Source organism: Pipistrellus hanaki (genome assembly GCF_964339955.1).
Source record: "Pipistrellus hanaki genome assembly, chromosome: 14".
In the NCBI taxonomy this organism is placed as follows: Eukaryota; Metazoa; Chordata; class Mammalia; order Chiroptera; family Vespertilionidae; genus Pipistrellus; species Pipistrellus hanaki.
In genome coordinates this window covers 2,804,452-2,828,073 of record NC_140516.1, presented here as the reverse complement: position 1 = coordinate 2,828,073, position 23,622 = coordinate 2,804,452, and the positions used below count along the sequence as shown (strand labels likewise).

Genomic DNA, 23,622 nt, shown 5'->3' with positions numbered 1-23,622 from the left:
AGCATGTTGTAGCATTATGCTGAGTAAAAGAAGCAGTTACAACAGACCACATGCTGTATGATTCCAGGCATGTGAAGGTCCAGAGCAGGGTGAAGGTCTATAAGTAGAGTGATTTATTGGGGTGAGGAAGCAGGGATAGGGGATGGCAATGGGGGGAATAGCTGAGGAGTGCTGGGTTTCTTTCTGAGGTGATGAAAATGCTGTGATGGCTCTACATTTCTGTGAAACATTGAATTGTGCGCTTCAAGTGGGTGAACTGTATGCATGTGAATTGTATCTTAATAAATGTGTTTTTAAAACATTAAACAAGACCATGTTCAAAAAAGTGATAGAACATGGTGCAAATGGGATGATAATTTTTCAAATCCATTCTGCCTTCCCAAGCATTCTCTCTCTATCCACTGCACCATTTTCTTTGTGTGACTCTAAGTGTCTCCTCCAATCCCTCCTGATTAGGTTGCCCTCAGAGCCTTGAGCCAGCTTGTCCTTGGGGCCAAGCCCAAAAGGGACCAGATTCCCCCCAAGACCAAGCCCTCTTAGCTCAGAACACGCAACCCAAGTGGCCCTCGTTCAGGAATCTGCACTCAGCCAGAGCCCGCGGGGATGCTTGATGGAGGCGGACACATGGGGGCTAGGACTCTCGGTGTCACTAGAAACTGCCTTGCTCTGACCCAGGCAGCATCCCCACCTCTCAGGATCAGTTCCACAGGAGGCACCTTGGACAAAAGACATAGAGAAGGCCTGTCAATGTCTGCCTCTTGGCCTTTCCCTTCTCTGCTCCCTACCCCTCTTCCTTGGCCAGTCCTCACATCGAGGCAGCTTCCTGGTGAGTGGTTCCAGCCTCACTTCCTGGGCCTGAACCATCCTGAAGCCCCAGGCCTTCCAGTGTCCGCCCCCTACCTGCTCCCAGGCTTCCCAGATGACTCCTGCTCATAGATTTCCAAGACTGTGATTTACTAACCACTCCCAGCCACCCTCAGACTCGATCCAATTCATCCCATGTTAAGCTCTGGCTTCCCTGGAGACAGGAGGTGGTGGCTTCACCCCAGCATACAGCACACTCTATGTTATCAGAGACATGGCATTTCTGGGGTTCATAAAGCCATAGGGATGCAAGTCCCTGCTCATGCTGCCCCCTTCACCACCACAAGTCATGCCTAAAACTGTGACACAGACCCAGAAACTAAAGCCCAGGTAAGCAGGTGCAGAATCCCTAGAGGGAGGTGATGTCCTCTCTTTCTTCAGCTGGTCATGCTCCCCAGCTCTGTGGTCTTGGGAGAGTTCTGTAAACTAGTCCAGCCTCAGCTTCCTCACCCACAAAACAGGATAGGAAACAGAAATGCAATATGAATCCCCCTTTAGAAAATTCTTAGGAATCTTCAAAAACATGCTAGGATGAATAAATAAACTCAACCCCATTGAAGGATATAAGATTAATACATATTAAATAACTGGAAGTGAAAATATAAAGAAAAACTATCATTTACAATAGCATCCAAAAATGCAAGAAATACTTATTTATACATTTAACAAAATATTTACATGATACATAAATTGAAATCATACAACACTGATAAATCAAAGAAGACCTAAATAATAAAGAGATATACCATATTTATGAATTGGAAGACAAATTATGAATTGTCTTCCAAACTGATCTATAGATTCAACACAATCCTAATCAATTGTTTGATTCTAAAATCCTTTACCTGAATCTCAAATTTATATGAATAATCAAAGAAACTAGAAAAGTCAAAATAATTTTGATGAAGAATGACAAAATTGGAAGATTCACATTACATGATTTCAAGACATATTATAAACTGTAGTGACCAAAACAGTATGGTATTGGTCAAAAGACAAACAAATAGATGAATGTAACAGAACAGAGAGTACAGAAATAGACCCACATATATGTGGTTAATCACTTTTTGACCAAATGCCAAGGCAATTCAGTGGAAATCTTTTCAACAATTAGTGCTGGATCAACTGGATAGTCACATGGAAAAAAATAACCTTTGACCCCTACTGCACACCATACACAAAAGTTATCTCAAAATGGATTGTATATGTGAAACCTAAAACTATGGGTCAGGGGTGGGAAAAATTTTTTTGCCAAGGGCCATTTGGATATTTATAACATCATTCTAGGACCCTACAAGATTATCAACTTAAAAATTAGCAGCTATGTTTGGTCAAGCATTTAATTAAATCACCCTAAGGCCTTGGTGGGGCCAGAACAAATGATTTCTTGAGCTTTGTACGACCAATGGGCTGGAGGTTCCCCACCCCTGCTATGGGTTTCTAGAAAAAAAACAAAACATTAAAGATAAGCTTTGTAGCCTTGAGATAGGCAAAGATTTATTAGATATGGGACAAAAATATAAATTATAAAGGAAAAATTGATAAATTGGAATTTATCAAAATAAAAGCTTGATCTTCAAAATTCATTGTTAAGAGCATGAAAATACATGCTATAAAAATTAGTGCATATTAGTATATATGCACTATATGTACAATATTAGGCAAAAGAATCATCTCCATAATATAAAAAGAACTCCTACTTTATAAATAATGAGAAAAACTCTCCTCTCCTCCCATCTCCAGCAAATGAGCAAAAGATTTAAACAGACATTTTACCATAGAATATATATAAATGGCCAATAAATATAGGGTCACCCCCAAAATGTATACAGACATTTTGAATAATTATAAAGACAATGTTTATTAAAATACATTTCATTTTCACAATTGAGCTATCATCTGGGACACTCTGTATATAAAAAGACTAGAGGCCCAGTGCATAAAAATTCATGCACTGGAGGGGGAATCCCTCAGCCAGACCTTCCCCCTCTCACAGTTCAGGAACCCTAAGGCCAGGAGGCGACCCAACAATTAGGGGAAGGTGATGCTCCATCATACCTCTGCTGCTGCCACTGCTGGCAGAGCAAGGCTTAGTCGTCCTTGGTTACCTGAGCCTCGGGCGCCCTGGGAGGCTGGGCAGCTGCCATCTGAGGCTTGCCTGCACTTTAAGCCATCCCTGGGCAGGTAGGGGGTTGAGGGAACTGGGGGAGTCCAGAGGCAGGCATATGGAACAGCTGGGCCCGAAGTGGGCTCAGCCTCTGCACATGCCTGCCACCCCAGCAGGGCTGAGGGGACTGGGCACCACCATTTTGTGGCCGTGGGCACCACCATCTTGAAGGGCATAACAGTCCATTAGCATATTCCTTCCTAATTGGCTGTAGGCATCACCATCTTTGAGGGCAGGACAGTCAATTAGCATATTCCCTCCTTATTGGCTGTGTGGCTGCATTTTGTGACAGTGTGAAGGTCAATTAGCATATTTCCTCTTTATTAGCTAGGATGCTCAACACCATAGTCATTAAGAAAATACAAATTAAAATCACAGTGAAAAGCCAATCTATGCCTATTTGACTATACCAATTGTATTGATGTGGGAAAACTGAAAGAGACACATATGACTGGTAGAAATTAAATTTTTGAAAACAGTTAGGTAGTCTCTTAACACATTAGGCATGCAGTCCTGTCCCACAAAATAAAAGCCTATGTCCACACAAAGACTGATATATTTTCACAACAGCTTATTGTAAGAGTCGTTCACATGTAAGTCTATCAAAACATGAGTGGATAGCCGAGACCGGTTTGGCTCAATGGATAGAGCGTCGGCTTGCGGACTGACGGGTCCTGGGTTCGATTCCGGTCAAGGGCATGTACCTTGGATGCGGGCATAACCCCAGTAGGGGGTGTGCAAGAGGCAGCTGATCGATGACTCTCTCTCATCGATGTTTCTAACTCTCTATCTCTCTCCCTTCCTCTCTGTACAAAATCAATAAAATATTTAAAAAAAACAAAAAAAAACAAACATGAGTGGATAACAAATTGTGGTATATCTATAGAATGGACTACTACTCCATAAATAAATAAATAAATAAATAAATAAATAAATAAATAAATAAATGAATTAATGGTACACTCAACAACATCAATGAATCAAAATCCTTGAAGTAAAAGAAGTGAATAAAAGAAGGCAGACAAAAATTAGTGCGTATTGTATAATTCCATTTATATAAAATTCTAGAAAACACAAACTAATCTATAGTGTTTGGAGATGGAGATGCAAAGGGACTTGAGGAAAATTTGGGGATGAGGACAACGTATGTTATAATGGTGATAGTTTCATGGGTGTATAACATATGTCAAAACTCACCAAATTCTACACTTCAAAATGTTCTTACATCAAGTTGTAAGAACAACAACAGGGAAAGTATACATTTATTATGGAATTTATAAGTTACTGAAAAATATAATAAATAAAAGAGTGCTCCCTTTGATTCAGCAAGCCCAGGCTTGGAAATTTATTCTACAAAAACAGAAGTGCCAATGTATTAGAGAAACTTTTATCACCATGTTGTTATAGAATCAAAAACAGAAACAAAGAGCCCTGGCCAGACTGGCCCAGTTGGTTGTAGCATCGTCCTGTACACCAAAGGGTGGTGGGTTCGATTCCAGGTAAGGGCATATGTACACCTAAGGTCAGGGCGCATATGGGAGGCAATGGATCATTGTTTCTCTCTCCCATTGATCTTTCTCTCTCTCTCTCTTCCTCTCTCTTCTTCTCTGTAGAATTAATGAAGATAGTCCTTGGGTGAGGATTGAAAGAAAGAAAATGCAGAAACAACTTTAAGTATCTCTCATAAGGAGGAGGATCAATACTGAAAGATAAGACAGAGGGCTGGAGACCAGGACACAGGTTTTATTAAAGGAGCAGGAACCCTGCCGGGCTGTTTTGCAAAGGAAGAGAGCACATGTGGCGGGGTGAAGGCGTCTTTTGAGGGGAGGAAAGGGAAGGGATGGGGCTTAGGATACTCCACACACACTGATTGGTGGTTTCATATAAGGTACATAATTAGGGACTTAGGAATCGGGGGCTTAAGGTATTTGGCAGGTGCTGATTGGTGGTTCAATGTACAGTCCATATAACGTGCCTAGTTAGGTGATCAGGAATGTTCGGGCTGCAGGTGGAGTTTATGTCATTCTTCGTCCATCAGTTGGGGGAAGAGAGGATTTCTCAAATACGTTATCAAGGACTATTGCACAACCATTAAAAAAAATACACTGTATGTAAATACTTCAACTTGGAAGGATGTTTCCGCTATATGTCTAAATGAAAACAAAATGTAAATTACTGTTCAGACTGTTATGAAATGACATGAGATAGAGGGACAAATGGATAGGCATTCATAGATGGACAGGTAAATTTTCTACATATGTGCTTCCTGTATGAACACATTAATCTGTTGCTATTTGCTGGGCTAGAAAGTCTTTGGGGGAAATTTTGACATATTTATGAATTATTTAACTTGTAAAACTATGTTTTACTTTTATTCTTTAAAAATTAAACAGAGAAAGGATTAAAATCAACACAAGATTCAACTTGCTTTGAAATGCACCCAAAAAAATAGGTTGTATGAGGATTAGAGAAGGAGCCCAAGAGACAAATTTCGATAAAGAAAGAGTAATAAAACATCAGTGGTACAATCTAGGTAGACATACATGGAAATTTGCTATACCACTTGACAATGTCCACAATGACCTTCAAGGGAAAAACTAACATGAGGTGAATAGATGATGATGATAGATAGGTATAGAGATAGATAGAGATGTGAGTGGGTGGTTGGATAAATAACCATACAAGGCCTCTCACCATTGCAAAAGTGAATTCATGATGTAACAGGTGACTTGCTTCTTCCTGGGTTGCCCAGAGTCAGGCATACTTTTTTTGATCATCCCAAGAGCACACCTTCTGAGCCATTTAATCTTATGTTGGGGTCAGTGTGTGATGAACTCTGGAGTGAACTCCAAGTCTGGGCATTTCCCATGTGTACAGACTCTTTAGATATACGTAGGTCTGTGGAAGGTTTGGGGCTTCAGAAGTACCTGGTACCTCAGGGTTCTGATGGCAATGTCTGCCTCTTGGGGTTTCTCTTCCCAACTTCCCAGAGGAGCTCTGGTCACAGGCTGCCACGTACCAATTCCTACTGAGTTCTCATTCTGCAGCCTACCTGGGAACGCTGTTGCAACAGCGTTTCTCCCTGAGGAAGCCAAGGCCCAAAGCAGTGATGTCACCTAATCTAGGTCTCTAGTCTAGAGAGCATAGGGTTTTGGAGGCATTCCTAAGCTCACACTCTTGACACTTCTGCCCATGTGGCTGTACATGGGAAGGAAGGCTGAGGCTTTCGACTCCATCCCAACTGCAAAGTCAACACCCACGATCACATGGGAAGTCCACCACTGAAAGCATGGGCACACAGCCAGGCAGAGCCCTGGGAGAGCGGCCTGGCTCACCTCCTTTCGTTGGCCTGTTATCTCCAGGCCGCCAGGCAGGACTGGGTGGGAGATGCATACCATCTCCTGCTTTCATTCTGAGACCTGCACCCGACGTGCTCTCCTCAGCATCAGACACCCCTCGCTCCTGGAGAGGATGGAGAACTCTGGGCACAGAGTGTCTTCTCAATGAGCTCAGGCCACACCCCAGGAGGGCAGGTTGCCTCCTCCTGCAGGCTCTCTCTATCTCAGTCACCTCAATTACTCACAATGAACTCCAGTTTCTCCCTGAGGCTCTGGGCCATTCACCTAAATCCAGGTGCAGCAACAGCTGCAGGCATCCCATGTTAATGGGCCTGCATGTTAATGAGTCCAGGGGAAGCACTTTCCCCAGAAAGAGACTTCCTCCATTCTTCGCCCCCTTCCCTGGCTCAGGCAATGTGGAAGCGTGTCCTCAGAAGACCAGAATGCATGCTGGGAGCTGGGATTCCCCAAGTGGAGGGGGAGCAGGAGGAGCTGTCTTCCTAGCAGGAATTAAGGAGGCCTTGCTGTTATTATAAATCAGGCTCACATCATTTGCTGCAAATTGAGTGGTGTGACCATATGTCACTTGGGCATTAAACAAATCCTAATGAGCTAAAAATATCTTTCTTTTAGCTAATTGACCTTTTTGGCCTTCATAAACCACTTGGTAAACATCCTCAGATAATGACTTCCAGAGAGTAGATTGTGGCTGTCAAGTGTGCTGAGAAAGGCCGACTCCTCCCAAGGCCGCCTCCTCCAGCTGCCTGCTGAGCACACATGCGTGCCTGCCTGCTGTCTGCACAACCCAAGCGTGTGCTGGAGATAACAGGCCAACGAAAGGAGGTGAGCCAGGCTGCCTCCCAGGCTCTGCCTGGCTGTGTGCCCATGCTTTCCGTGGTGGTTGTCTCTGAGCCATCGATGGCTCACCTGTTAAATGAGGGAAATGCCACCCCTGGAGTGATGCAGAGAAAAAGCAGGGGTTCTGGTCCTAGACAGGACCTATGTCACTTCCATGTGAAGGAGCAGGAACTAGAAAACTGCGAGCCCAGAAGTCCATCAGCTGGGACTGGCTGTGCTCCATGCAGGCAGGGAGAGTGGTCTGGTTCCCTGTGGGCCCTGGGACCACAGGGATCCAAGTCCTACTCAGGTGAGCAGAGGGCTGTGGCCGAGCTCTCAGCCAACAGGAGAATGCATGCTCCTCTGGCCTCAGAGCTAACATCCTCTGACCTGGAATCCCTGATTCCGTGATGTCGGAAGACAGGTCCCCTCCTCACTCACCGAGCCCCACATTGAGGTCCAGACGTGCCATTCCTATCACGTGAAAGTTGTCAGGAGGACCACCCTGGTTTCCTGGCGGCGTGAGCAGGGCCCAGGAATAAACTTCAAGCTCTGAAGTTGATGGGGGCCTTGGGCTCGGTCTCTGCACTGTGAGCCGATGGCCTCCAGGCTTTCTCTCCACCCCACTTCCCCCACCTACTAAATCGTTTCTTTAGCTAAAAACAGGGATAATATCTAACAGGGAGAACATGTAGTAGCTAGTGCTTCCTTCTTGCTTGATACTGTGAAGAGCTTTATGCCTATTTTCTCCTTACTGTAATTACACAGTGAGACCTGAGGCCACAGAGAAGAGTGGCAGCACCAGGCCTCCCGTGAATTCTATCTAGTTACAGAACCAACGGGAAATGCTTTTTACTTGCAAGTTAATGACTCCACTTACAAGGAGACTGTCAGCCTATAATACAGCATGGAGCCTGCATGTGGCAGGAACTTAGAATAAATGGTCGCTATTCACATGGTTATGCACAGAAACGACCCAGCAAGATGAGATTCAGCATACCTTCTGGTAAAACCAGCCTGTGCCAGCCTGGGGCTGAGGAGCTTGGATTAGCTGGGACTAAAGGCTAACTGGAGGTGGAAGCCGAGCCTCAGCTCCATGTTCAGCCTCAGACCTTCTGCCTGCCCGCTGAGAAAGAAGGAAGGCAACCACAAGGCAGCAAGGGTGAAAGCAACTCTGTGCAGGAGCCAGCCCCCTTCGGAGTCCCCCTGAGGAGGGCGGGGGCTCTGCTCTTCTTGTCCATGCTGCTCTGTGGCCTGGCTGGCCCCACACATCTCTTCCTGCTGCGCCTGGTACAAGGCCAAGGTCCTGTTGGGTAACTACTGCTTCCCAGAGAGCCTGATGGGATGCAGGGAGACATCGGCAGGCTGAGAGTTGTGAGAGCCTGGGCACCTCGGACCCTCAGACACTGGGCCACATCCTGAAGACGGGCAGGAGGGCAGAGCTTCTTGAACCACACCACCACCACCACCACCACCACCACCACCACCACCACCACTGGTCACCTCCTTTGAGCCCACGGCAAGTCCCAGCACTCACCCGCCTCACACAGAGGAACTGCCTGCCTGGTACAAAGGGCACCGCCATGGTGTTCTGGAGGGCAGCGTGGGCTCCTGCGGGTGAACAACATCTTGAGCCAGGAGGTGGTGAGCAAGCTCGGGGGCTTCCTGGCGGCCAGTGTCTGGAGGGAGCTCAGGGGCCCTGCACTGGGGCCACATTTCTGTCATCCCCTACACCATTTCCTACCTTCACCCAGGAAACTTGGCCCCACACCTAGACACCATCTATGAGTGCCCATCCCATACAACCACCGAGACCGGGACCCTGCCCAGGTCCTGGGGGAGGTCCAGTGCCCACAAGGTTGGCCCTCACCAGGAGCCCCACTGCTGGAGTAGCGAGAACATGCTCACACCCTCAGAGGCGCAGGGCTGTTGCAGTGCGCAAGCGAACCCAGGCGCCTGGGCCTCCTGACGTTGAGGCTAGGCCAGTCCCAGTTCTTCCTCACAGTGCCTGTATCCAGACCCGGGGCCGCTGGGCGGGACAACCCGCTGTGGGAAGGCAGTGGGCGCTGCCCTGTATGGAGACGCCACCTAGCAGGCCCCCGGGGAAGCCCTGGCCATCCACAGCCTGTGCAGGGCCTGCAGGAACTAGCGCTGGGGGACCACGTGCCCGCCCTGTGCCCTGGCCCACGTGGACATCACCACTGTGGCTCCCAGGAGGGTCTGGCCATTCAGCGCTGGTCTGCAGGGTGTGTCCCAGGCTGTGTCCCACACTGTGTCCCAGGACCCGGGCTCCTGGTACAGGCCTCGGGCCCCAGGAACTTCCAAGGATATCCCAGTGGTGCAGGAGAAGTTTCCCGGTGGCCCTGGTGGACTCCGGGTTCCGAGGTCCATGCTGCTGGGCCACGTGGGCTACCCGTTTGGGCCTCTTTGCCAAGGCCTGTTTGCTGGGGCACTGGGCCCATGCATCCTGTGGCAGGTGTGGGGGTCTCTGCAGGTCGCAAGCCCCTGATGGTGGACCTGTGCAGGAACCCCATCGGGGAGGGCCATCTTCCCAGGTGTCCCTGCTGCTGTCCTTCCTCCAGGCCCCAAACGCCAGGGCGTTTGCCTCTTCACCACCTAGGACTACAGCACCAAGGTCCCACAGCAGCACTTAAGCCTGGGGGAAGGAAGGGGGTTTGCTGGGACAGCACTGTGACTCCTGGGCTCACCACCAAACAGCCAGGCCACCAAGGAGCCGGCCTTCCTCCTGCCTTCGCCAGCTGGGCCACGCTGGTGGGCGAGATCACTGCAGGCAGCCCGCTGCACAGAGCACATGCCCCTGCTGCAGACCCCGAGGGCGGCCTGGTGCTCCCGGCCCCTGCTCACCCTCATCAGCATCATCAGCAACCGCAGCGAGTGCTGGCTGGGGTCAGGGAGGCGCCGCCATCGGGATGGCCAAGGAGGCCCTGGACAGGGCCCAGGAGTGCTGGTGTTGCACCGGGGCCTGGAATCTTGGTAGAGGGCACGTGTGTCTGCTGAAGACTCACTGCACAGCCTGAGGCTGTCGGGCAGGTAGGAGATGTGCTATGAGCCAAAGGGGGTGAGGGGGGTCCTACCACACAGCCATGGACCTGCAGTCCTGGGCTTCCCAGCTCACGGCTGACCTGCCAGAGGTGTCTGTCTGGGGACCACCGTGCTCTGGTGCTGCACAAAGGAGGCGCCCCCTCTCCTGCCACTCCTCCCCCAAGAACCTCCTACCTGTTCAAGGCCTGTTCAAGAGGGAGGTGCCGCCAATCGGCTGGGCTACATGGGCTTTGATGCCATGGCTGAGCTGGAGACCATGAAGGCATCGGGCCACAGCTGGCGCAGCTGGTGTGGCAGAGGCTGGTGGACAGGACCGTCCACGCTGGTTGTTCTATGCTGCAACCCTGGCAGCTACTCCACGGCGGTGCCCCTGCTCTGTCCTACTTTTGTGAGACAGAGCCAGCACAGGGCCACCTCGAGGGTCACAGAGGTGCAACCCTGCCCCAGGTGCCCGGTCAGCGCTAGGCCCCCACAAGGACCTGTACGTCCTGATGAGCCCCCGGCAGGTCGGCAGCCGAGGCTTTTGCTCACACCATGCAGGACCTGTGGCGGGCCACCATCAATGGGAGCCACGGCTGGAGGGACGCTCTCTGTGGGCATCTACCAAGTGGACAGAAGTCCCTTATATGCCTCCATGCCCATGCAGTTGGCCCTGAGTGCCAGCATTGGTGAGGCCTGGGACCTGGCAGGAGTAGAGCCCAATGTCACAGTGCCGTGAGCCAGGCCCTCTCCACCCCCCGGGACATAGCGGGTGCCCCCTAGGTGCCCCATGTGCTGCAGACCGCCGAGAAGCTGGTTCCCAATAACTATGCCTCTCCTGATGTGGCTGCCAAACTGAGCCATCTGCAGAGCCGTTACTCGAGGTGACCTTCGACGGGGCGATGGCTGAGATGCTGGGGCTGATCAGCAGGTGCTATCTGGAGACCACACCTGAAGACAGCCCAGATTCTTAAGGACTGTGCCCATGCAGGTGAGAGGCAGGGGGCTGGGTCAAGCACTGTCCCGGTAGGGGGCTGACTGACTGCACGCCCAGGCTCTGTGTGAGGTGCAAGGCGACAGCTTCCAGACTTGTTTTCACCTTTGAGCTCTTACAGTCATATCTTGTTCTCTCTCCCTCTGCATCCCATCCACTCCCATTATTGGGGGGGGGGGGGGGCACAGTGGGTCCTGAGCACTTCTGTGGACATTGGTACCCACAGGACCTTGGTTTGGAAACCCGTTATAACAGGCGCTACACTCTCACCTGGGTGGAAGACAGGTGTTTGTGGGCTTCTCATTGTCAGTGCTGGGAAGAGTCATAGTTCGTGACACACTGAGCGGGGTATCAGTGCTGAGGAGTCTGCTGCTGGGTGGGTGCAGGAGTTCTCCTGTCCAGTGGCCAAGGGGAGCAAGTACTTCCATCAGCTATGAGCTTCACTGAACATAGCACTTAGCACAGCTCTCCACACCTTTCATCATCCATGATGTCACCGCACAGGGGGAGCAATTGTCTTGGGTTCCTTTAAAAGAGGGCCTGAGACAACGGCGTGGGTGTAGGTGATGTGTGTGTGGAAGGCAGTCACTGAAGCAGGAATGAAGGGGCAGGGAGAGGGAGGCATGGCGGGAAGCTAGGTGCTTACTGATTCCAACAGGATGCTGACAAGTGTGAGGAATGCCTCCTGCAGCCACCTCTCTGCAGCTCCTGTCCTCCATTGGCTGAGGCCGTGCATCCTAAGCCAGGTATGGGGACCTCTGCAGGCAGCGGAGCCCCTGATTATGGATGTGCACCAGAATCCCGTCCTCCATGGTGCCCCTCCTGCTGTCCTTTCTCCAGGGCCCAGACACCGGCCCTGTGCGTCTTTACCACCTATCACCGCCACCCTCATGCGGGAGCACTTCAGCTTCTGGGACTGCTGGACCTCTCACCTCTGAGGAAGCTTAGAGAAGGTTCTGAAGTGGAGAGCAGGAAAACAGGTGTGTGCTGGAGGCCCGGGCCTGTCAGCTGGGGTCCAGTTGCAGCTGAAATCAGAGGGGGGCTGGGGATGCCAACAGCAGCGACTGCAGAATTGTCCATTTCCCAGAATCAGAAGCTGAGGTCTGGATGGTGCAGAAGCGAACAGCCCCCGGGAGCTGTTCTTAAGGACAGGACAGAGCATGACCTACAGGCCCTGGGTCCCAGTCAACAGTGGTGGCCTGATGGCTCCTTGCCCTCAGTCCAGCTCACAGAGCCAGCAGCCTTGGAGAAGCTTGTAGAGAAAGGAGAGGCCCGGGCATGCTGGAAAATTGGAGAAATACAATGTGGGTGCAAGTAAAAGTAATAGTAAATGGAACATAAAGTCCCTTTCCTCATGACATCAAGAAGTGTCTGGCGAGAGATCAGGAAAAACAGTGTAGAGACAATGTGTAAGCCTCTCAGCTCCAGGGCATGGGGTTGGCATGCTTGGTAAGGAAGCTCATAATCCCAGGCTACCACCCATATAAGCTCCCAGCACCTCAGAAAGATCGATTCCTTTTATATACCCTTAATAATTCTCTTGCTATAAAGGAAATCTCTGCTGTCCACTTATCTAAGCTTTAAACTCTGCTCCTCTCCTGACCCTGAACTGGATCTCTTCATCTCAGATCCTTTCCCCCAAAGTCATTGAAGACCTGATCAAGTTTCCTTCCACACTAACGTGCTTGAGGACAACATTGGCTACTTGAGGTCTGACATGTTTGGAGACTGTGAGCTGCTCACCCAGGTCTCAGAGCTGCTGGTGGAGCATATCGGGAAGAGGATTGTACACAAGGACGCCATGATTATTGACATGAGTCAATGGGCTGGGGGTCAGAGGTTCCTGGTCAGGCCAGGACTGCTGCTGGAAGGTAGTCAGAGTTATGGGCCCAGTAGAGAAGAAAAAGAGCCCTGAGAGTTGAAAAGGACTGGGTCACCTGGCTCTCAGGGCTCTGCCAGGTAGCCCAGGGTTCTGGTTTAATTGACTGGGTGAGACCCCAGCACTGGTAGATTTTAAAAACTCCTCTGACGATCCCAATGTGCTTTCCAGACTGAGAGTTACTGAGCTCATTTGCTGATCCCCAAATGTGCCTCGTCACAGGATTCCTTGGAGAGAGAGAAGAAAGGGAGACTGAAGAACACTGGTTCCAGTGCACCGCCCCAGCCCCACTGAGTCCAACACTCCAGGGGCGAGGCCCAGTCATCTATACATTTGACAGGCATTACCCAGGTCATTTTGATGATCATTCGTGTCTCAGGAGCTAGGTCTCTACCTGTGATTGTGCTTTACCCTGGTCATGAGAATCATAACGCTAAGTCCCAGAGGGCATTTACACATTAGCCACTATTGCTGCAAAAGGAATTCTTTGCCTCACAAAATGATTGTTGGGGGATTCTCCCAGCCAGCCACCTCTCTTCTGCTTCTGTGAGGGTGTGCCTGAGAGAGAGGGTTTCCTCAGAGACAGGGGAGATGGAAGAATCCCCTCTGGCAATGGCCGGGGGAGGTTCCCCCTAACTTCCAGGTCCAGTGGCAGCTCGTCCACCTGACAGTGTAATTTTGGAAATGAAATATATTTTAATAAACACTGCCTTTCTCATTATTTGAAGTATGTGTATACATTTTGGGGGATGCTATATATATATATATATATATATATATATATATATATATATATATATATTAGGGGTGTCGAACTCAATCAGAGAAGGGGCCAAAATCTAAAATCCAGCCTAAATCGCGGGCAGAATGGTTTACTGAACAGTCATAAACTGACAATGTCATAAACTGACAGCGGAGTGCAGTGATGACAGCGCGGTGCGGGCCACATTGCAAGGCCTGGCGGGCTGGATTTGGCCTGCGGGCCTTGTGTTTGACACATGTGAGATATATATATTTCGCTATCAGATGATCAGCTACATCAAACCTACATGATGTCTTTTAGGTGGTTGAACCAAGGATGATATTTTAAGTTTCTTCTCTATACCTTTCTTTTTTCTTACATCCTTATAATGAGTATATAAGATTATTTTCAAATGCAGCAATCATTATATCAAAAAATAAAAAAGATCAAATAAATTACAGAATTGAGTTAGTAACCATACCTTAGTAATCACTAATGATCGAAAGTTGGGTTTTACTTTCAATATCATTTGGATTTCTGCACTACTGGCATTTATTGACAATTTATTTCATTTAAGGTGTCAGCTAGAATCTGTGGGGTTCACAGGTGACAAGATTCTGGTGGGTGTTAAACAGGGGAAGGCACAGAGCAGCTCTTAGGCTGGGGGCTGTGCACGGTCCTCTCCCATGGCCAGAATCATTAGCATATCCACAGGAGCCAGCCGAGACACAGAGAAGCTCAGGAAGCGACAGCAGCTCACTCATCTAGCACAATGGATGTTTGTCCAGCATTTGCCACCCAACACTCACACCCACTTTGGGGTTCAGAGAATTGCTCCCATATGAGCCTGTGGGAAACAGACGCGCTGAGGAGCAGTGAGTGGCTGGGAACCTAGGTTTCCATTCAGCCTATTGAGGTAGAAAGGCAGCCCAGTCACCTCTCAGTTGTGTAACTCTGGGCAATTTACTTCACCTTCCTGGGCCTCAGTTTGCTCCTTTCTCAATGGTAGAGATACCAGCACCTTTGGGTGCTAGGAAATTAAAGGAATTAATTTGGTGCCAGCCCATGTCAGCTGGCATCGTTTCCCCACTCTGAAGCTGTACACCCAGAAGCCTCCTCTCCCAGCCCCTGATGGCTGGGTTTAGGCTCATGGTCGTTCCTGAGCCCATCAGAGATGCTTGTGTAGGATGTTTAATCTGGAGCAAGTGACTTGGGATCTGAGCAGCAGCAGTGGCCAGATGCCCAGTGTGCAGAGCAGCACATTTGTGCTGCTCCACGTCTTCAGCCGTCCTCCTGCCTGACCATGGCCTTGGCCCTGCTGAGTAGCTCTTTGTCCCTGTCCCTGGTCCAGCTTGGGTCCCCACCTTCCTACCCAGCCTTGGGTGCAGCCCAGGCTCCTCTCAAGATATCCCTTCTGCTTCAATCAGCCATGTGTCTGCTTTATTTATTTCTTTCTTTTTTTAAAATATATTTTACTGATTTTTTTTTTTTTACAGAGAGGAAGAGAGAGGGATAGAGAGTTAGAAACATCGATGAGAGAGAATCACCGATCAGCTGCCTCTTGCACACCCCCTACTGGGGATGTGCCCACAACCAAGGTACATACCCTTGACCAGAATCAAACCCGGGACCTTTCAGTCCACAGGCTGACACTCTATCCACTGAGCCAAACCGGTTTCGGCCATGTCTCTGCTTTCTGACAACAGACTTCACTGCCTGGGCAGCTGGGTAGGGAGTAGGTGAAGGTGAACACACATCTGTCTGGCTGTTTTGGGAATCTTAGGGAGAGTCCCAGGGGGGTTTCTGCTGAATACTCCTCAATTTTCCAGGTGGTTCTTTCAGGGTCCAAGTCTCTCAGAGCCACGGCAGGTGGTCCTGGTGCCACCCACCTGGCTGTGCTGCTTCTCTGGGCCTGGAGTTGAAATGCAGCTGAAGCCCAGATGTGATCCTGGGACTTCTGGATCAGCTGTGATTGCTCTTCCAGTTTGTTCAGCTGTCTGTCTCAGTTTCCCTGTTCCACTTGTCCTGGCTCACTGACCTGCCTCATTAGTTCTGGTTCCTGGGATCCACATCTAGGCCACAGCCTGCCATGCTCTCTGTAGTTAGAAGAGGAAAGGAAAGGTGACCTTCACTGTCAGCGTCCTGAGGCTTGGCTCAGCCCAGCTGGGAAGCAGGGCAGGGACCTCTCCAGGAGGAGTGTGAAGGAGGCACCCGAGAGACCCCATAGGTGCTCTCTCTTGACAGGGGGGCCTGGAGCCCAGGGGGAGGCCCAGCTCTTCTCCCAGCACCCTCCTGCTTCCTGTGCCCCTGCATCTGCCCACACAGCCAACACAGCCAGTGGCCTCCTTTGTGGGCCCTGGGTACCTACTCAGCTTTCATGCAACAGGGGACACAGCTCAAAAAGAAAACTTATACGGCCCATGGTTCACTGCTGGACAAGGAAAACTTCCCCACTGGACAGGGCCATTGCCACCTTCTCCACCTACTGGTCCCATAGAGTTAGTGCCACTTGGCCTCCGAGCCCATTCTTTGCCCTGCTCACCAGGGCAGCCAGTGCTAAAAACAGCCTCCTGGCCCAGGCCCTTGGGAATAGCAAGGGCAGCAGAGGCCGCTGGTGTCCTGTTCCGGCCCTGGGAAAGCACGGATGGTCAGGGAAGAAAAAGCTGTGAATTTAAAGAATCCCAACCCTTCTCTCAGCATGCACTGAGTCCCCATTCAAAATTGTTGCCAAATAAATTACTTTCTCCTAAGAAATGACACAAATCAAAACACATCAGAAAATTATTTATTTTTTAAATAAAAGGTTTATTTTCTATGGGATTTATACCTTGCTATATGAGGTTTATCCCACAAGACTTCTGGTACAAAAAACAACACATGCAAACATTTCTCTGAAAGGAAGTGGCCTGCAGGGGAGGCCTGCTGCCTCCAGGGGGCGTGAGCACCTTCCAAAATAAGGAAGGCACCAGGTTCTCCTTGGGACAACTCCTGCTGCCTTTCACCCTGAGAATTCTCCTCCTGTGCCCAGAGGAATCAGGCAGTATGGATGAGGCTAGCAGCACCAGGCCCAGCACCTGGTGAGACTGGGACCATAACAGATTGAGGGGTCTCCAGGTGGTTCCTGCCTCTCCCTCTCCCTGTCCCTGTCCCCCACCCCCACTACTGTGCTCCTGGAGTCCTTGCATTCCATTCCCACCATCAGTTTAGAGGCCGCCTGCTTTGGCTGACTTCTAACTTCACAAGCAGTGCTGATTCCGGCCTGCACTCAGCCGGGTGCTGAGCCTTTGCCCAGGACATTGAGCTGCAGGCTGTCAGGACTGCCTTTCGTCATTTCCCCTTCTTGCCCCAAATCTGCAGGAGTCCCTCACTTTCCATAACCTAATAGATAGTCACTTGAAGAGAATCCACAACCAGAAGTTGGCCAAAAGTTAAAATCTGGGATCCAAGACTTATCAAGGTTTTACTTCTAGATAAAAACAGGAAGTGTTAAAATTGAGAAATAAAATAGATCTTAATTCAAAATGTCTTATTTAGCCTCTTTGGCACATTTTTTTTGGACTTTGATAAGTCTTAACTGAATGGCTACTGGGAGTTAGTTTATTAGAATACAATTAGCCATTTTTCTAGCCACTGTAGCTTTTCCTTCTCCTTGCCTAAGAAGTTGGCCAAGCTTTTCTGTTCATTGACTTGGTGGCTTCTGGTTACCTAATAACAAACAGCACTGTCAGAAAATCACCAAGTGCCAGGACCCCGGGGGCCTGTGGGAGGAGGAGAAAAGATAGACCAGACTGGGGAATAGTGGCAAAGCCACCAAGGCAGGGTGGGGAGTCCGCATGATGTTGAAAGAGCTGCCTTCGTGGGTGTGGGTGCTGGGGAGCTTTCTCTGAACTCGAGAGGCGGGAGAGGAATTTCCAAAAGACAGATTGCATATCCTACAAAGCCAAAGATTGAGGTGCAGAGATTAAATGTGACACAGAGAATTTAAGGAATATAGCAATTGTTACCCAAGGCTTGGGGAGAAAACTTTTACCTGCTGACGTGATGTTTTGTGGCAACATCACTGGCCAACACTTAAATGGTACAGAAGGTGGCAGAGGGTGCTTGGGCAAAACCATGATTAAAAGTGACTCCTCTCCAGCAGACGAAGGAAAGCAGGAGAGAAGAATGAGCGAGACAAGATTCAACTGTCAGGAGGACTTTGGGGCCTGGCTGTGACAAGTGGTGTCTGCCACATTCATCACCTGTAAGTCATCACCTCTATGCGTCACCTTCAGTTTGTCAATGTCAGTGTCTGCAGAGCAACTTGCATTAACATCACTTTTTACCAAAATAAAGTCCATCTTCAGAGTCAATTTCTAGCAAACTGAATTCCATCTTAAAAACTGGGCTGGAGAAAGATATCTTATTGTGCTTCTTCTTAAGTTTAATTAGTTTAATTAGCTTTTATTAATTTACCTTTTTTTTTTTTTTTTTTTTTTTACTGTCTCTCTTGCGTGTGAGTGGTGCAGTCACCGTTAGTAATAATTCCCTGTGAGTCCACAGCTGTGGTTCCTCGAGTCCGGCAGGCCAGGAAGACACACAGATGGGCCTCACAGGCGCCCAGGAACCCTGGCTCGGCCTCACCACCACTCGCCCTGCATTACTTTGCAGCCAGCTTCCCCACAGGCGCAGTGCTTACTGCCGTGAAGTGAGGGAATGGGTGAGAATTCTACACTCTTGATTCTAAATGTCTTGTGTTTTCAAATGATGAATTTATGCCTTTCAAAGTGATTTCCCAGAAATTATGGACCAATCCAGTAAGCCAGAGAAAGATGGCCGAGGTCAAAACGCAGTGAGAAGCTGATATGAGCATTGTGGGCTGTGGGCAGAAGCAGCCTGCTGAGCACCTGCCGTGTCCCTGCATCGCTCTGCTGCTGGGGAGACGGCAGTGCCCAAAGCAGCGGCACCCCTCATGGAGCTCACACTCCATGGATGGGGACACAGCCAACAAGACAGATGGCATGCAAGCTGGTGAAAGCGCTAAAGAGAAAAGCAATAGGAAGGGGGGGCAGGCAGGGGGCACGCTGAAGCCAATTTCTGGTCCTAGTCTGTAAAGTGCCCTCAAGGACATATGAGCACTCGGAGCAGACGGTGGCAGGCGAGGAAGGATCTGCCCTCGGCATGAGCAGGTCCCGAGGTCCTGTCCTCGCATCCATGGTCTTAGGAAAGTCTGTTAGCCTCCAGCAGTTCAGCTTCTTCTGCAGAAAATGGGAATTGAAGCACTCCCTCCTAGGTGCCATGTGGATGAAATGACGCCTCGAATGACAGTGTGGAGCCTCAGGCTCAATCCTGCAAAGGCCCTTGTGCCCACCTGGGACAGCAGAGGTGGCTCCCAGCAACCTCAGCCTCTCTGGGCACACCCTGCCTCCACACAGCTGCCCAAAGGGCTGGCCTGCAGGCCTTTCCTCCAAGCCTCCCTGAGAACCGAGGTCTCTGCTGGTGCCTTTAGGGAGCCCCTGGCTCCTTTCAGATGCAAAGGAAATGCCTCAGGGGGGGGGGGGATCCTCTCCTCCAGCCCATCCTCCCCTTCCCTCTGAGGCCAGAGACCCCCTCCCTCCAAGTGCCTCTCCGCACTGAACCTCCATGCCTGGTCCAGACTCTTTCTTCGAGGCCCTGGTGCATCTCCATCTCCTCTGAAGGCTGCCCCCCTCACACACACACCCCCAGTCCTCCTGCCCGCCTTCAGCACCCTGGCACCTCTGTGCTCTGACCACCCTCCTCCCGGCTTGAATCACCAGCACTGCTGACTTGGAGGCTCAGTTCATGCCCCCCACTTCTCAGAAGGCCTCCGGGGATGCCACATACCCCTCCCCACAGGTCAGACTTAGGCGTGCTCCCCATGGTACCCCCACTAGATCCTCGCAACCACAGGCCTGAGCCTGTGATGGAGGCCCCACCTGAGGACTGCAAGCTGCAGCTCAGATTGAAGAAATCCTGAGAGTGAAGTGGAAACCAGTGAAAACACTGCACTGACCCAAAAAGGCTCCCAGCAGATGGCCTACACAGCCAGGCATGCCATCGGCTTATGGCCTGGCGTGTGCATGGATAAGCAGAAGAGATAATACTGGGTCCCAGAACTCTCCCGCTTCCACATGGTAAGCCTTGAGCCTTGCACACGCTTCCTTCCTGGGAGCTACGGATGCAGAACGTGGAGAACTATAGCTGACTATTGATCCCAAGTCTTCACACTCAGGTAGTGGGTGACACATCCACTCGCTCGTCCTGGCTTCACCATGGCAGCATGCACATTTCACTCCTTAACCTTGAACATGGCCACTGACTTGCTTTGGCCAAGGAGATGTTAGCGGAAGTGACCCAGGCAGCGGACTTGCCCTCTTGTGTTCTGGTGTGATCACGAGAGAAGCCCATCGGTTCCAGAGCCAGAGCACATATGGCCTGGAGCCGAGCCCGGAAAACACCAGCTCAGCCCCACCAACCCACACACCAGCGGTGGGAAATGGATACTCTGGGTTTGTTGGCCACTTAGATTTTGTTACGTAGAGCGGCTGACGAACATTGACGGTAAGTCTCCTTTCCACGGGGATCACACTGTTCCAGGCGCAGTGCTGGCCCGTGTCCTCACGTCTCTCCGTGGAACCCTGACAACAGCCGCAGGTGTCATATCTCCACTTTGCAGGTAAGAAAACAGGCTCAGACAGACAGAGCAGTTTGTGCAAGGGCAGGCCTGGTATGTAAAAGGGCTGAGACCCAAATCCAGGCTGGCCCGTCTCCGAAGCCCAGCGCGGCTCCATGGAGCCCGGGGGTGCCAGTGGCGGCCCCACTCTTGAAGATGTTGGAAGCACTTTGCGCCCAGGAGTCCCAACACCCTGGTTAGCAAAGCGCATCATTTTATTTCATGAGTTTATTCACCTCAAAACACATCCCAGCCGAGGACTGCCTTTCTCAGTGATGACGGAGCCCCGCAGAGGGCTGCAGAGGGCTTTCTGTGTGGCACCGGGGAGCCTGCTCCTGGCCATGCCCAGCCCCACGGCCACGGTCAGCGGTGAGAAGTCATGTGCCGGGAGAGATGGTGATGCTCCCGGAAGCACTCATGGCAGAGGGGGCATGCGAGCGCTTCGTCTCTCAGCTTCTCCGAATGCAGGTCAGGCCCTGCATGCTCCTTCCGGTGGTGGGACCGCATATGAGAAACAAGGTCAGAGGTCAGGCGAAAGGAGAGGTTGCACTTGGCGCACCGGTTCTGGGTGGACAGGCCCAGGGAAGTGATCACGGATGGCAAGAGGGCCCAGGAGACGGAGGAGGAAGATGAGGCTGTGGGTATTTGGGGCATGGCATGCATTACCCACAGTGTGGGGGTGCCCAGGACAGCATTGCCATGAGCAGCATTCTGTGGCAGCATCTGCAGGTTCCAGGAGTCACTCACCGAAGCCTTGGAGATGGAAAGTCTAGCCCAGCGAGGGATGTCTGCTATTTGGATGGGTCCCAGCTCCCTGCGAGCACCTGCAGGTCTGCCTGCCGGGAAGGGAGAGGCTGACCCAGGTCTCCCTGGTGAGCACCTGGCTGGTTTGCGGAAGGCACTTCTCTGCTCCCTTCCAGCTCTGCTGGGCCATGCGGCAGAAACTGTGCTGCTAGCTGGCTCCCTAGGGGTGCCCTGCATCTGCTGCTGAGGGCCAGGCTGGCCTGTGAAGTCATCATGCTCCCTCTCCTGGGCCCACATGTTCTGAAGCCTCTTCTTGAAGTGAGGCATCTCCATGAAGGTGCTCTGCTCTTGTTCCCAGCGCACCATCTGGGCCAGTGCTTTTCCCAGTCTAAGCTCGCCCGGGGGGGTTGGCAGTGCCAGTTCTGCGCCAGCCTCCTGCTGGCCACAGCCGCTGAGGGCAGCCTTGGAGCCTGGGTGCTTGGTTTGCTCCAGCAGCACTGGCTTGCAGCCCCGGGTTTGCAGGACCCCCTTTCCAGCAGCCATGTTGACTAGCGGGACCTGGGACAGCTCAGCAGGGTGGCACTCCAGCAGTTGTAGTCTTCAGGGAAGAGCTGTAAGACTGGAGAGCCAGCTGGGTGGGCCAGCTTGGACCACAGGCCTCTGCAGAGAGAGGAAGCAACAGGCAGCTGTTTGTATCCAAAGAACCCCGACTACTATAGATGCCACACTCACCCTGTCTCAGAGCTTTACCTCAGCTCTCCTCAGGGAAGGACAGTTACTGCACAATGCTGCCACCCAGAGGCGTGACTCAGTACTGTTTCCACCCCTGTCAGCATCCAGGTAGCAGAGACTATATTAATGGAGCATACAGGGCATCCGACAGCCAGTTCTGACTTTGTGGACAGCTCTAACATGTTTGCATGCTGATTTGGAGCAGTTTGCATTTCTTGCTACACAGCATGCCAATCTCCCCCCACCCCTCCAAATCCTCAGAAATGCCAAGAACTTTAAGCAAATGGGACAGGAGCTCCTGCAGTTATAGGCATCAGAGAGATAAAAGCTGAAGCGACAAATACCCAGGCATGGCAGGAGATGTGGGGATGTGCCTGGCCTCCACTGCTATACCTGGGGTCAGCCACTCTGTGCTTGTTCCCTCCCCTGGAACATCTGGGAGTCTCTCCCACCTGTCTCTGCTCCCTGAAAGTGCCAACACTTGCTTCTCCTCACATTAATCCACTTTTCTTCTGCTCAACTGGCAACCAAACTCTTGTGCCCACTTACTGAGCACACTCAGATTAATCAGCTTCCCTAGGCTCTTGAGGATTGGAGGGGACATATATGTGGCCATATGTGAGGGTGGCATTGAAGAGGAGAGGGTGTCCTCAGCCCGGCTGGGGAGGCACTCTTCCCTGCCTCTCCCTCATCAGCCCCACCAGCAAGTTCTAGAAATTGGAAAGCCCATCTTCAAAGCACCTGCCACAGCTAGCAAGCAGTGCTTCTGGGACACACTCCAAGCTTTCATATTAGAAAAGATTTCCAAAGGCCCAGGAGGACCTGACAGCAGACGGCTGAGTTTCTTCACAGGCCAGGCACTTGCACAGGCTTGTTACACATAAATACCATGCGGGCTCATGTCAGCTCCTTCCCCCTGCCCTGCTCACACCGCACATGGGAAAGGAAGCCCAGGCACTCGTTCCTCCCTCTATCTAGGTGGCAGGCGTCCACGATAGGTGCTTTGCATGTGTCACCTCCTTCCACCTTCACCCTTTTTCACAGACAAGCGAACATGAGTTTTGGAAAGCTCCACACCCTACCCAGAGTCCCCTGAAAGTAGGAGGTGCAGCTGGGGCTGAAACCCAAGAGTGTGTCCCCAAAGCCCGCTCTGGTTGCACTACCCATGTCAGCCTCGCATGCCCCAAACTGTGCTTCCAGGGGTCTGAGCCCTTCTTTTTTTATTTAACTTAATTTTATTTTATTGTGGACGGTATTACCGATGCCTCCCTGTGGTCCTGCTGCACCTCGCATTCCTCAGCAGACACCCCCCGCCCCCTGGGCTCCTTCACTGCTCAGGTGGCCTCTGCCAAGCACAGATGTGCGGACCCTGTGGCCAGAACTGTGCAGAGTGCCCTGAGCCACAACAAGGACAGCCCTCTCCTCAGCACTGAACTTTGGATATGTGGCCTGACTGCAGGATGGATGGAATATTTTGCTACCAAGATCCTTCATGATATGAAAATAGAAGTCATTGTTTATTGGCTATATAAGTGTCTCCGTGCCAGAGGCTCAGTCACCTTACTTCATGGACTTTCCACAGCAACCATATGAGGAAAGTTGCATGTTTC

The 23,622-nt window shown here is 50.9% G+C and overlaps 2 protein-coding genes across 2 annotated transcripts; one reads left to right on the top strand and one right to left on the bottom strand.

The window, feature by feature from the left end:
- Positions 1–7,146: 7,146 nt before the first annotated feature.
- Positions 7,147–13,157, top strand: RBP3 (retinol binding protein 3; the record flags this gene model as incomplete). Its single annotated transcript, XM_084904371.1, is given in 23 exon segments — positions 7,147–7,212; positions 8,311–8,501; positions 8,503–8,552; positions 8,781–8,813; positions 8,816–8,912; positions 8,914–9,140; positions 10,309–10,364; positions 10,366–10,444; positions 10,447–10,476; positions 10,479–10,529; positions 10,532–10,584; positions 10,586–10,700; positions 10,703–10,729; positions 10,732–10,765; positions 10,767–10,838; positions 10,840–10,982; positions 10,985–11,028; positions 11,032–11,131; positions 11,134–11,160; positions 11,163–11,189; positions 11,192–11,239; positions 12,821–12,907; positions 12,910–13,157. Coding segments are annotated over 23 exon segments (1,905 nt in total).
- A 7,742-nt stretch (positions 13,158–20,899) lies between these two features.
- Positions 20,900–21,823, bottom strand: ZNF488 (zinc finger protein 488; the record flags this gene model as incomplete). The annotated part of the gene is made up of 1 exon (XM_084904370.1): positions 20,900–21,823. The coding sequence occupies one exon, from the start codon at positions 21,821–21,823 to the stop codon at positions 20,900–20,902; it is 924 nt and encodes a 307-aa protein (XP_084760496.1).
- Between the last annotated feature and the right edge of the window lie 1,799 nt (positions 21,824–23,622).